The sequence below is a fragment of the Mus caroli genome, chromosome 11 (genome assembly GCF_900094665.2).
Source record: "Mus caroli chromosome 11, CAROLI_EIJ_v1.1, whole genome shotgun sequence".
Lineage (NCBI taxonomy): Eukaryota > Metazoa > Chordata > Mammalia > Rodentia > Muridae > Mus > Mus caroli.
This window is the reverse complement of record NC_034580.1, coordinates 75,823,955-75,838,374: the sequence shown is the minus strand read 5'-3', so window position 1 is coordinate 75,838,374 and position 14,420 is coordinate 75,823,955. Positions and strand designations below refer to the sequence as shown.

At 47.9% G+C, this 14,420-nt stretch overlaps 1 protein-coding gene across 2 annotated transcripts in view; it reads right to left on the bottom strand.

Annotated features, from left to right (window-relative positions):
- Positions 1-9,102: 9,102 nt before the first annotated feature.
- Positions 9,103-14,420, bottom strand: part of Spaca3 (sperm acrosome associated 3) — a 14,051-nt gene continuing 8,733 nt past the window's right edge. For both annotated transcript variants that reach the window (XM_021177787.1, XM_021177786.2), the window contains exons 2-5: positions 13,190-13,455; positions 12,335-12,493; positions 11,800-11,878; positions 9,103-9,279 (exon numbers count right to left, since the gene is read on the bottom strand). In XM_021177787.1, coding sequence (XP_021033446.1) covers positions 9,213-9,279; positions 11,800-11,878; positions 12,335-12,493; positions 13,190-13,376 — 492 coding nt within the window. In that variant the 5' untranslated portion in view covers positions 13,377-13,455 and the 3' untranslated portion in view covers positions 9,103-9,212. The remainder of the gene's footprint in view (positions 9,280-11,799; positions 11,879-12,334; positions 12,494-13,189; positions 13,456-14,420) is intronic.

Below are 14,420 nucleotides of genomic sequence, written 5' to 3'. Positions count from 1 at the left end.
AGAATTACTTCTGCAGGAGGGTTCATCCAGCCCTGACCCACATACAGTAGGGCAGTCCCCATATGGCATTAGGAAAGCTTCCTGGCAGAGGTGGAGAAGGAAACAGGAGAAAAATAAAAAGCAAATAGCCAAAATATGAAGAACACAGATCCACTATTCATTCCCTCAACTGTTGCGTGCCAGGCATTTGCTCTCACATGGAGTTTACAGTCTGAATGGAAATACTAACAAGTATACAGATGGATTGGGGTCCCAGTTGAAGGGGCATGAAAAGAGGTGTAAGCTGGGTCCAGGAGGTTAGAATAGGCAGAGTTTAGGGGGACTGTACAAGGCCAAGGGAACCCAAGCAAAGAAATGATAGAGGAAAATGAAGTCATGTGTACACAAATACATACATACACACATATACACATACGCATACATAGAAACACATATATACACACATACACACACATACACACACATACATGCTCACGTGCACACATGCAGAGAGAGGAGAGAGAGAGAGAGAGAGAGAGAGAGAGAGGTACAAAGGTCCATAAGAGACTTTTCCCAAGGTTTCTTCATTACTATTTGTTTCCTGTAACATATTGATTTTTAACCTTGTTTCGATCACTAACCCATTTTAGAACAAAGTGGAAACGATGAATCCTTCCCCACCACCCCACCCAGGAATGACGTTCATGACCATGGGGACAGGCATTAGGTTGCCAGTCAGTGACCCTCCATGGGTCCACTGATGCTGGCCACGCCCTAGAAAGTGCTGACTAGTCTCCTAAAGAGCTCACACCAGCACACAAAGAGCGATTGATGTTTCTTCTCCCTAAATGGCATAATGACAGTCATTTTTTCAATTTGCAGAAGGGAAAAAACAAGATAGGATTTGATCAATTTCAATTTTTTTCCTCAATTTTTTTTAAACCTTTGACACCTGCTGCGGCGTGTGAGCGAGTGAGCACGTTCTCACGGATGGCAGATGGAATGAGTGAGCAGAAAATGAATACACACAAGAAAACTCAGGAATGCGATTTCATAAAATTATTTTATGCTTATGGAGATTCTGAGGGCTGAAGAGACCTGCATACCTGAATAGCAACGAGAGCACCTGCTTTACAGACGTGCTCACGGCCTGGTTGCTAAGTGAGAGGAATCTGTACATGATGTCCTGGGTGGCCATTGAGCCTTCCTGGCTTGTTTGGTTTGGTTTGGTTTGGTTTGGGTTGGGTTGGGTTGGGTTGGGTTTTGGTTTGGTTTGGTTTGGTTTGGTTTGGTTTTTGTTTTAGACAGAGTTCATCTGTGTAGCTCTGGCTGCCTTAGAACCTGCTCTGTAGACCAGGCTGGCCTCAAACTCAGAGATCAGCCTACCTCTGCTTCCCTAGTTCTGGTGTGTGTGTGTGTGTGTGTGTGTGTGTGTGTGTGTGTGTGTATGTGTGCATGCCACCACAGCCAGGCTTCACCAGTTTTTTTAGTATGCATGCTCTCTCTGTGATACGATAACAAGATCCAAAGCAACATGGGAGGGAAGAGTTTACTTCACCTTCCATGTCCCAATCACAGTGCATCATAAAGGAAGTCAGGGCGGGAACCTGCCAGCAGGGGCTGATGCAAAGGCCATGGAGGACAGTTGCTTACTGGTTTGCACTCTGTGGCTTGTTCTGCCTGCTTTCTTATAGAACTCAGGACCACCAGCCCAGGGGTGGCATGGCTCCCTATGGAGAGGGCCCTACCACATCAGTCATTAATCAAGACAGTACCCTCACAGACTTGGCCAGAGGCTTATTTTACGGATGCATTTTCTCAATTGCAGTTCCTTCTTTTCAGACGACTCTAACTTATGTCACGTTGACACAGAAGTAGCCAGCACCAATGCAAAGCTTGCTTGGTCATAGAAACTCCTACATCCTGAGACTGGATGCCTGGACGTGGGGTTTAGATGTCTACCCTCCTTGAAGAGCTTCTCTGAGCCATATTCATTTGCCCAACTTACTGCTACTGTGGGCCATTTGTCTTTAAAATAATTCCGGCGTTCATGGTTTCTTTTTAAAGGGGATCACATCCCATTTAAAACAAGTCTGATAGAGAATCATTGCTGAGCACCAACTCATACCCAGCTCGGTTCCTTTCAAGACAGTGAGAAGGCAACCTTGGCCACTCTACCCCTAGCTCATCATTTCATAAGCATTTTCTGTGGGCCCACTATGTGCCAGGTACTGTGCCAAGCCCTGTGGGTTTCCTACAGTTAAGAAAACATTCTTTTTAAAACTTTTTATGTAATATGTTTTGATTATGTTCTTTCCCTCTTCCAACTACTCTCAGAGTACCCCTATGAATCTATCTTCATGTCCCTTTGTTCTCTTAAGCATGCACACACACTAAAAACCATGGAGTCTATTTTGTATGGACTAACTACTCCTGAGCATGAGGCCTGCCCTGGAATGTAGCTGACATTCCCAGTGTCACGCCATTGAAGAGAACTGATGTTCCGTTTCCTAGATTCTCGATGAGGAGTTGGACTTTCCTTTCTCCGTGCTGGGATTTGACTGGTTTGAACTCATACAGGGGAAAAGACAAGCCTTGTCTTCAGGAAGCTCAAAGCCTAGCTAGGCAAACCTGGGTGACGGTCACACAGGCAGACAGCTGAACAGCAAGAGGGACAAATGCCTGGGTCACATTGTTCACTGAGAATAAATACACAGACACAGGAGGCTGGCTGAGTTAGGGCGGGTGCTGACTGAGGCTCCGAGGAAGGATTGGAAGTTACAGGCACACGCATGCAGGAGACATAGTAAGTGAAGGTTTTCAACCAGCAGAAAACCTGGAGGGTCGGAAGAATGCTAAGTCCCTGCTTGGTTTCTGCTCTCTCCCCAGGCTGCATCTCCCTACTCTGGGTTCCAGCCTACTGGGAATCCACATGTTGGTTCAGTGTTGGAGGCCGGAATGGGCTGAGAACGAACAGTGGCCTTTGTACCCTGACCTTTCCAGCTTATTTTCAGGCACACGAGCCGTATCATGGCAGCCGAGCTCTGGACCTCTTCTAAGGTTCAAGTTTCTTCAGAAACTGAGGGTGAGCCCTCCTCTGTTGACCCGGAAGGTTCTAAGGCAAACTCTGGAAAGTAACCCTGGGATGCCTGATTCTTTTTAAAACAGAAAAGACAAAGGCATCCCATTCCACACACCGACTCTGTCAAGATTGATGGTTACTGACATGGCAAAGGGATTCTTGGCAACACCCTAGCTCATAAGACAGAGGATGTTCGATTTCCGTGTCTGACCAGGCAAAGGGAAGCAGCACCTATGCTACTCATGGATTTCAGGAATGCTGACGTCTGTCTGAGTGGAGGCCATTTTTTTTGTTTTTTGTTTTTTGAAACAGGGTTTCTCTGTTTAGCCCTGTCTGTCCTGGAACGCACTCTGTAGACCAGGCTGGCCTCGAACTCAGAAATCCACCTGCCTCTGCCTACCAAGTGCTGGGATGAAAGGCGTGCACCACCACCGCCCGGCTTACCCAGAGTGTTCAGAGGTGCACAGATGACACACAGAGCACCATGACCTCAGCCAAAGAAGGGCATCGGCAATGTCTACCAGAGCCACCAGGGGGCGCTGACTTCTGACCTGAGCATCAGATAGAATGAGGATAGCTTGCCAGTCATCCCCAGAGCATTGATCTGTCCTTTGGCTAATGACAAAGAAAAGTCTGCTTCAGATCTGTCTCCTAGAGCGATTCTAGTGTGGAATGGGAACTCCTACCAAACTTGATACTCTTCCACACTGCCACTTTAACCAAACTCGTTCTCCTCCCTCCCTTCATGCCCTCTCCTCTCCCTCCAATTAGTGAAATAGGACACAGGAAAGGTCTTCAGGTAGGCGGAGCCTGAGGATGCCCACTGGTCCCCGAGGCGGCTGGTTCTTTCAGTACACCCAGAGCTCAGGAAAGCACAGCAGGAGCAGTTCTTGAGCCTGACTGTGCCAAGCAATGTGATTGTCCCTATCCTGCCTGTAACATTCAAGGTGGCCTTTTATAGCTCTTCTGCCCAAAAGGAATGCTGACTTTCCCAAGGTCAGATTGCCAGGGTTAGAGAGAAAACCCCATTGCTCCAGCTCTGCCAATCATGCTGGGTCCTGTCAGCTGACAGCTATGACTTAGCAGGCAGTGGGTCTGACTCAGATAAAGAGCAGCCTGGGGGATTTCCTGGAAATCAGGAGAAACAATGTACTTACTTGGAGGGAAGCAGAGGCCTGCCACATAGGTTGTTCTTAGCAATACCATAGACTGAATTGTGGCTTTGTTAAAGGTATCAGGGCCCATCTGTCACCCTCTCGTTTGACAAACTGAGTGCCTACCCATCATTCGTTCACACAGCAGTTGGACCTTCAGGAGGCTCACCCATTTATTGAGTACTCTGTTCAGCTGTTCTACATGCTGGAGACAAAAGAAACGAAGTCCCTGCTCTCTTGCTTGTTACAATCTAGTGGAAGAGACTGGATGGATGTGGTTGTGTGGGTGTGTCTCTGTGTGTCTATGTGTCTGTGTGTGTGTGTCTTCAGATGTATATGAAATCATGGCTGATGGTAGGACCTGGTAAGGTAGCATCGAGGAATACTGAGGTGCCTCCTTCAGCTCTGGTTGTCAGAGACTCACTTTGAGGAGGTGAGATTGAGGTAAGTCCTGACTGAAGAAAGGAGTAATCACTAAACAATCTGGCGAAATGGCCTTCCTGGGAGCTACAACGGCCCTGATGCTTATTGCATCCAAAGCACAGAGTCAGTAAATGAAAGTCTAATGAGTGACTGAGAAGGGTATGAAAAGCGTGCTGATCCCAGTGAGCTAGCTCCCGGGATGCAGCCGCTAGAGTAAAAAGCTCAGAGGAGTAAAGAGAGAACTCTAGCCAGCTGAGCCCTCCTATATCATGAGCAGATTTGAGTGTCGAGCTGAAGGTGAAGAAGACCCTGTGGTCAGAATGCAAGGCAAGGTTGAAGGAGGTGTGTCAGCAGCACAAGGTAAGAGGCAAATCCTCTTAGGAAGCCATTGTGACTGTCCCAGGGAAGAGAGAGAAGGGCTTGATTTAATGGCTGAGTGAAGGTAGAAGATGGGATAGCGCCCATAGCTATTAGGACCAGAGGCTGAGAAGGGCCTGTCACACTAGCAGAAGGACCTGAGTTTTTAAAAGTTGGTCATGGGGGGTGGGGGGTACATATCTGTGATCCTAATGCTGGAGAATCAGAGACAGGAAGATCTCTAGAGCCCAATTGGTCAGCCACCTAGCCTAATCAATGAGTTCCAAACCAGTAAGAGACCCAGTCACCAAAGAAAGAAAGAAAGAAAGAAAGAAAGAAAGAAAGAAAGAAAGAAAGAAAGCAAAAAAAAACCCCAAAAAAACAAAAAAAAAACAAAACAAAGAAACCAAGGCGAGCAGTGCCAGAGGAACACCACTGCGGTTAACTTCTGACCCCCATATGTGCATGCACACGCGTGTGCGCGCACACACACACGGGGGGGGGCAGTAGGCACACATACAACCAAAATAAAGGTCAAATAGGCAAGATTTTGAGAGCAGGGGACTGTAGGGGAGACCGATGGGGAAATGGGAACGGGGACACCAAGATTTACCCTGAGTACCTAACACAGCTGAGCATCTCTCTCAGGAACTAAGCTTGGGACTCAATGTTCCTCTCTTTTCTACTCCCCGGTGAGCTTATGCACTGACTGTCAAGCATCTTCTTAATGCTGACCAGAGCACTCTCCTGGTTACTGCTTCTCCATCTCTACCTGTTCCCAGTCAACTCCCTAGCCCAAGCCACCAGGGTCCCCTTATCCAGACCTGACACTGCTCAGCCACACCTTAAAGAGGCCTGAGACCATGATCACAGCCTCCACATCCTTTTAACAACTGTCCCCTTGGTTCCAAGAGCCTCATTCCGCCATTCCTGGGCTCCTTTCTCAGACTAACTGAATGAGGCCCACTGGAGCAATCAGGTGATGCAGGCACAGACAACTGAAGTTACAGCAGCCAAGATAGATGAGTCCCGGGTTCTCTGACCCTTTATCCACGTATGATGACTGTATATACTCAGGGAGTCAGATTGACTCAGGTACAAATTGCCCTTCCTTGAATCTGTGTCCTTATCTACAGAATAGGGATGATAGTGGTACCCACATTCTTTTATTATTATTGTCCCAGGGTACAAATCAGATAATGCATGCCACATGGTCATCCCATGAGCTTTTCGTGATTTAATAGATCCATTAGTCATCAATGTCACGTTTTAGCAAGATGTTTTTATCACGGTCCACTTGGATAAACAGCTCCCATTTTTATCACCCATTGGCCAGTCCAGCCATAAGTGGAAACCTGTGCATTTCCTCAATCGTAGATGGTCCGTCACCTCTCCAGTATTTGTCAGCAGTTTGGGGGAAGTGAACATTGAGTGACATTGAATGACATCCCCCTAGGAGCCACCAACCGTGCCCCAGCTTACAGTTGAGCACACACGGGATTCATTGAAAGCCCTCCTGGAGGACACTACAATCTGAAGTCAACACTCATTCTTCTCACACATCTCCCATCATTTCTACAGCTGCGCTGTCTAATTTTATGTCAGCTTGACACAGGCTAGAGCCACCTGAGATGAGGGAGCCCAACTGAGAAAATGCTTTCATGACGTTGGGTGGTCCGCACACCTGTAAAGCATTCTCTTAATTAGTGATTGATGTGGGAAGGCTCAGCCCATTGTGATTGGGAATCATCCCTGGGCTGGTGGTCCTGGGTTGTAGAAGAAAGCAGGCTCAGCAGGCCATGGGGAACAAGCCAGAAAGTAGCCTTTGCATAGCTCCTACCTTGTCTGAATTCCTATCCTGCCTTCCTTCAGTGATGAACAGTGATATGGAAGTGTAGGCCTAATAAACTCTTTTCTTCCCAAGTTGCTTTTGGTAGTGGTAATTTTTTTTCACAGCAATAGTAACCCTAACTAAGACAATTGCTATTCTAGCAATTTCAAGGCCCTGCCTACCTTGCTCCTTTAAACACATATGTCGCTGGTAACTGACTCAGAGATCTCTGCCTTCCACAGACCTTCCCACATACTGGAAAGGGCACTCTGCATTTTTCTACCTTAAACTCATTGGCAAGCCTCACCCCATCTTCCAGCTTTTTTTTTTTTTCTTACATTTTGTTCGGTTGTATTTTTCCATTAACTTATGTTATTCACTTTACATCCTGATCGATGACCTCTTCTCTCTGTCCCCTCTTCACACAGTCCCGCCCCCATCCTCCAATCCTTTCTCCTCTGAGAAGGTGCAGTCCCCATCTGGGTACCAGTCCACCCTGGCAAACCAAGTCTCTGCAGGGCGAGGCACAACCTCTCCCACTGAGGCCAGACAAGGCAGCCCAGTTAGGGGAACAGAATCCACAGGCAGGCAACAGACTTAGGGATAGCCCTGGATCCAGTTGTTGGGGGACCTGGATGAAGACCAAGCTGCACATCTGCTACATATGTGCAGGGAGCCTAGGTCCAGTGCATGTATGTTCTTTGGTTGGTGGTTCAGTCTATGGGAGCCCCCAAGGGCCCTGATTAGTTGACTCTGTTGGTCTTCCTGTGGAGTTCCTAACCCCTCCAGATCCCCCAACTCTTCCATAAGATTCCCCGAGCTCCATTCAATATTTAGGTCTCTGCATCTATTTCACTCAGCTCCTGGGTGTAGACTCTTAGAGGACAGTTATGCTAGGCTCCTGTCTGCAAACATAGCAGAGTATCATTAATGTTATCAGGCAATAGTACTTGCCTATGGGACAGGTCTCAATCTGGGCCAGTTATTGGTTGGTCATACCCTCAGTCTGTGTTCCATCTTTGGCCCTGCATTTCTTGTAGGCAGGACTAATTTTAGGTCGAACGTTTCATGGATGGGTTGCTGTCCTTTATCCCTCCACTGGTCCTGCCTGGCTACAGGAAGCAGCCACTTTAGGATCCACATCCCCCTGCTATGAGTCTCAGCTAAAGTCACCCTAATAAACTCCTGGAAGCCTCCCCTTCCCAGGTCCTAGAGATGCCCCCCATCCCCACCCCCCATAGCAACCAATTTCCATTCAGTCTCTCGGCCCTCTGGCCCTCCCTCTCTCTCCTGTCTCTCCCCACACCTGATCCTGAAACCCCCTCTTTCCCTCCCCATCCCCTCTCCAACCCAGTACCCTCCCTCCACCTGCCTCTTGGGACTGTTGTATCCCCCCCCCCTTCTAAGTGAGATTCAAGCATCCTCACTTGGGCCTTCCTTCTTGTTTAGCTTCTTTGGGTCTGTGTATTGTGGGTATCCTGTACTTTATGGCTAGCATCCACTTTAAGTGAGTACATCCCATCCTTCTGAGTTACCTCCCTTGGGGTGATATTTTCTAGTTCATCCATTTACCTATAAAATTCACAATGACTATGTTTTTTTAATAGCTGAATAGTATTCTATTGTGTAAATGAACCACATGTTCTGTATCCATTTCATTTCTCAGCTTCTTAAAGGAAGGTAATATGTGGTGACTTCCTCTTCCAGGAAGTGACCAGCTATTATTGTCAGTGACTCTTGAATATATCCCACTTCTAGAGAGCACTGAAGACCAAGGTGGCCAATAAAGCTAGAAAAACCCTGTGGTCCCTCCTTTGCAGTCCCTCTGCACCACAGGATGTAAGGGGTCAACCAGAGCTGCAGGAAGCAAGCATCCCTGGGACCTTTCCAACTACACCAGGGGTTATCTAAGGTCACCAGGTAAAACTGCATTGGCTCCCAGTCAAATCTGAATTCCAGATATAGAATTTCTTCAATATTAGTTTGATCCATACAAGATTTGAATCATACCTGTACATTACTTGTTGTTTTTCTGAAATTCAAATTCAACCAGGGTATCCTATTTTTGTTTTGGTTTGGTTTTTGTTAAATTTGGCAACTCTAGACCCAAACTCTGCCAGATTTGGGGAAAGCAGGAACAGACGCTGCCCCCCCCCAAGCCTTCCATAATAGGCTTCTTGAAGTCTACTGAAGCCAAGCCCAAGTGAGCAAATGAGATGAAAAAGCCTTGACTTCCAATGGGTACTTGTAGACCTGCAGAAAACTGAAAAACATGCTTCCGTCAAATTAGACTTTTATTACTTGGCTTGTCTTCCCAAGCCTGGGTCAGGAACAAGTCCACACTTCCCAGCCAGCTGTGTGTAGCTTGGTCCATCCAGAAAGGGTCCTAGAAGTCACAGCCGTCCACCCAGTCACTGAGGTCCCTGCCCTGGCAGTGGTGCCTCCAGGCTTCCCTGGGGATAGAAAACAAGAAGGAAGAGAGTCCACTTTAGCTGGGTGGGGGAGGGTACGAACCTTTAATCCCAGCACTTGAGAGGCAGAAGGAGGTGGATCTCTGAATGTGAGGCAATCTTGGTCTACAGAGCAGATTCCAGGACAGCCAGGGCTACACAGAGAAACCCTGTCTCAACAAACAAACAAAGAATCCACATCAGCTTCAGCTCTGGGTGCTGCTGTTGAGAGAGAAGAAAAGGCACAGGGCTCTAAACTGAAGAGGAACAAAGACAGGGACTCTACTAGGAGGATGGAGAGCAGTGAGCTGAGCTAGCCAGCCAGCAGTCACAGAGGGATTTTTTTTTTTTTTAAGGGAGAGAATGGTCAAAAAAGGACAATATCTAATTACCTTATTTTACCACTGGAGATACAAACTAGTATGCTCTGGATACAAACTAGATACAAACAAGCTTACCCATGAGTCCTTGTCAAAGGGTTAGAAGTTGAAACCTGGAGCCTAAATACAAAGCGCCTTTCCTACACCCAAGTGCTTCTGGGGACAGTGAGCCACACCTTGCATGTGTATAGCTCTCACAGTTTGCATGTCTTACGTGTGTATATCCCTCATGGTTTACATGCCAGCAGACCTTTTACCCACTTATAACTATTTCCCTCCTGTCTCCAGATGGCCTATTAGATTGATTGGGTAGATATTATCTCCCCTATATTCCAAACTCTGGTAGTGCTTTTAACTTATCCACTTGTCCAAGGCTACAGTGCACACTCAATATTTCCTGATTGCCAATGTAGGTCCTTCCATTGTTGGCTGCTATACACTTTGGGGACCATTCCTTTGTATCACTCATAGATATCTTTGTTTTGGGTGTGTGTGTGGGGGGGTGGGTGTGTGTGGGTGTGTGTCCCAGAATGTGTGCACCTTGTTTTTTGAGACAGGGTCTCTCACCAAACCTGGAGCTTACCAATTTAAGCTGAGCTGGTTGGCCAGTGAGCCTCAGAAATCTGTCTCTGCTTTCCTCATGCTGGGATTACAAATGCCAACATACCGAGCCTTTTAATATATGTTCTGGGGATCAAACTTGGGTTTTCACTCTTGTGTGATGAGCATTTTTTATGGTCTTAAATGTCTTCCCAGTCCCATCACATTGGACATCTTGAGGAAGATAGCAAGAACATAAGAGTCCTGAGGTCCAACATTCTCAGGAATGCCAAGCTCTGAAAACTGGCATCCTTTCAGATGTCAACGTCAAAGAGCCTAATGATCAATAGAGCACCAGAAAGACTTCTAAACAACTGTCAGCCAGAGAGGTTGATTGTCTCTTCCACTGGACTATAAAATACTTGAGAACAAAGAAGGGCTCATCTGTCTCTGCGCCTCAGCTGTCTCTGCAGCTCAGTTGTCTCTGCAGATCAGCCGTCTCTGTGGCTCAGCACCCTCCTGGCCCTTGCCTACCTGCATCAGCAGTGCATGAGTAAAAGGAGTGGGCAGGCAGCACTGACCCTTCTGGGCCCACTTCCTCCAATTAGCCTCAGACTCTCAAGAGTCACCCATGCTAGAAATCCACTGAGTGTATAACAGAGATGTTCTTTGGTTTACTCTATTAGGGGCAGGCCTTCTACTCCACAGCGAGGGGTACCAAGGCTGCAGGCTCTTGGAATAGTACCTGAGCCTACCATGTCTCTTCCTGATTTTATAAACACACCCTGTTCTACAGAGCTGGTATTACTCCTAACTTCTTAGGGCTTCAATTATTCTCAGACCAATAAGTGGACTATGTCTGGAATATCTCAAGATTTGATCATGTCTAACCCCTCCCCTTTCTCTTAGACCATTCGTCACCTGCACCTGAATCCCTTCCACAGCACCCTATACCTGATCTCTCTGTGTCCACGACGGGTACACTCTCCCTCATCTTCCTTCCCCAACTTTTTCCACCATTACATCTGTCCACGGTCTCAGTGCTCCAAACTCCTGAAGCATTCTCTGATTCTGTCCCTGCCCTGCTAGTTTCTCTTCCATAAGCATGAGTGGAACAGAGATTGGAGACTTCAGTGGAAAACCCCATCAAAAGAAATGGGGCAACTGTGGAGCGCCGACTTGAGTGCCTGTATGGACCAGACATCTATGGCAGTGCCCAGTGTAATGCTCAGACTTCTTGGTTGTGAGGAAACTTCAAAGAATATATTGCTTGAAGTATGTAAGAAAGAAAAAAATTGAAAAGAAGGATATTCCAGAAGCCTACCCCTGGTCCAAGCAAAGGACCCCATCTACCACTTATTATACCACGGGGATTTATAAACAATTTGGGATGAGCTATGTGATCATGTGATTGCCAATGCTATACCCTCTGATTGTGTCAACTGTAACTTTCTGAATTCCCATAATCCCCAACACTGAGGGTTAGTTCAGGAACCTATGGAATGTGTTGACTAAGAGAAAATGGATACTCACTGAGGGCTAGTTCCCTGATGTGACCCACCAGCTCTGGCCACAGTGGGGGACTGCAGTAGGACTTACTCACCAATAGCCCAGACCCAGGGGTTCTTGAACTATCTTCATGGCACAGACGATAGAATCTTTGAGATCATTGTTCAACAAATCTGGAGATGGAGGAGAGCAAAGAGTGAGGGAGCAGAGAACAGGGTGCTCTTGCTCTCTCTGTCCCTCTGTTTTTTCTGTCTGTCTGTCTCTGTCTGTCTCTCTCTTTGTCTCTCTGTCTCTCTCTGCCTCTCTGTATCTCTGTTTCTCTCTGTCTGTCTCTCCATCTTTCTTTCTCTCTTTCTCCCCCCCCCCTCTCTCTCTCTCTCACACACACACACACACACACACACACACACACACTTCTCCAACTCTGGAAACAGATGTTACCCGGCCCCTTCTCCCATATTGCCTCCATTCCTGTAGCTCTAAGTCTGGACCCCAATTCAGATCCACAGAAGCACTTCTCTCCCCTGCTTGCCCGCCCCCTTATCCATCTCCTGTGGATCTTCACCCAGAGACAAGGACAGGGGGGAGGGAAAGAAACAACAAAAAAGTGAAGGCCAGTGCAGACCTACCAGTGCAGTATATCCTGCAAAGATTGGGGCCATTCGAGGCGAGGGTTCTGCACCACCTCCGGCTACTGATCTGGAAGATGCCATTGTTGGTGCTTCCATCAGCTTCATGATCCACAGCATTCGTGTTGAAGCCACTTGTGTAGTAAGCAAGGCAGACCCCTACAAGGGACAGGCACAGGCTGTAAGGTCAGCTGGTTGAGCCAACACAGACCAAAGCGCTCACAATCAACTCCTACACACCGGCTCCCTCTGTCCCACAAAGACAAAAGATGTCCTCCCATCTACTTTGCAGATCGTTTGATCTAGAGTCAGAGGTCAAAGTGACTTCCCCAAGGTCAGACACAATTACCTCAAAGCAAAGGTCAGGACTGCACCTCAGCCTTCCTGACTCAGGCTGTCAATCTTCCCTCTCTCTCCTTGTTCGGTATATTGAAGGGCTTGCTGCATTTGTTGAATAAATGTACAAGAGCGAACTCTTTAAAGGCAAGATTAGGAAGGCACTGGTGGGCTCTACAAAGGAGGCAGGGGCTGGAGACAAACCGAATCCAGTGACTGTACTTTACAAGCTCCTGAAACTGCCACTCGTTTATAACATTTGGAGTTACTGGTTTGTCCAGTTTTCCTCCTAACTTTTGGCAGGCCTGTTTAATCCTCATGGCCAAGATAGGGTGTAGCCTACTAAGCAGTAGGTTCCTTTAACTTCCTGGCTACCAGCAGGAATGATTCTAATCTGGCTGCCTGTTGACTGCCTAGTATGTGGTTAACTCAGGACTGGGTGCTGTCCACCTGGTCCACCTTGGATTTTAGGAGGAAAGACAGGGGGTAAGTGGAGGGAGTGGGGAGAAGGGTGCTCACAGTCAGCCAGGTTATAACCCCGGTAGCCATCCAGACCGAAGTCATGCATCTCTTTGGCCAGCTCACAGCGACTGAAGACCTTGGCCTTGCTGGAGGCAAGCAGGCAGCTGAGCAGATAGGCCAGGGCCAGCCAAGTGATCCCAGGCGGGCACAGCTGTCTTCTGGGAGCCCGGCTCCTAGCTTCCATGCGATGGCACAGGTAGAGGGCTGAACTGTGGGATGGCAGACAGTTCACCAGCCCGGCACAAGGGTTCAGACAGCTGCCCCTTGGAAGAAGGAAGGAAGGATGGGGCTTGAGTGCACCCTGGGAAAGAAGTGAAAGGGTGGAAAGAAGACAAGGTTCCCTCCCTGATGGGACATCAGATATGCTCCTGGGACCTTGGATAAGGTTCCTGAAACACCACTCATGGGGTCTCCCTTCCAGCCCCCGGCTTCTGTCTGCCAGCCTTAGTTGAGTCAGGGACACAGCATGGAGCCCTCCCCGGTGGAAGACAACGCTCCCACACTCAGATCTGGAGCTGAAGCCTCCTCTTCACCATCCCTCCTATATCCTCACCTTACAAAAGCTCCCTAAGACTCACGCATCCTGCTCACTTTACTCTGTCGCTTGGCTCTGTGGGCAGATCCCCATGACATGATATCAGCCACTGATTACCTTAGCCTCCTGGTTCCTTCACCTCCTCAGGCCCACTGGACTTCAACCGCACTGCCTTTGCCACTTGAGGACCTGACCTGTCCCCATCTTGACATCAGTTCATACTTCCCTCCTCTGCAGCCTGCCGCTCAAATCTCTCCCTGGATAATACCATCAAACACATTTACCCCCGACTTTCACAAACTTTGCCCGTCAATCTCCTCTCCTCCATCACAAACTCAAAACATGAAACACTCACACAATCTCCGAAACGGCTGTCCTTTGTGCAATCTTAAAATAGAATGGGTGGGGGCCGGAGAGATGGTCCAGCAGTTAAGAGCATGCAATGCTCTTGCTGAGGACCTGAATTTGGTTCTCAACATCCATATCAAGAAACTCACCATCACTCGTAACCCCGGCTCCAGAGTATCTGATGCCCTCCATAGGCATCCACAGGCACCAGAACTCGTGTATACATAGACATGCATATACCCATAATGTAAAATGTTTATATCTTAAAAACAATAAAGAAGAGAGAAGGAGGGAGAGAGGGAGGGAGAGAAAGGGGTGGGGAGAGGGGAGGGGGAGGGGAGAGGG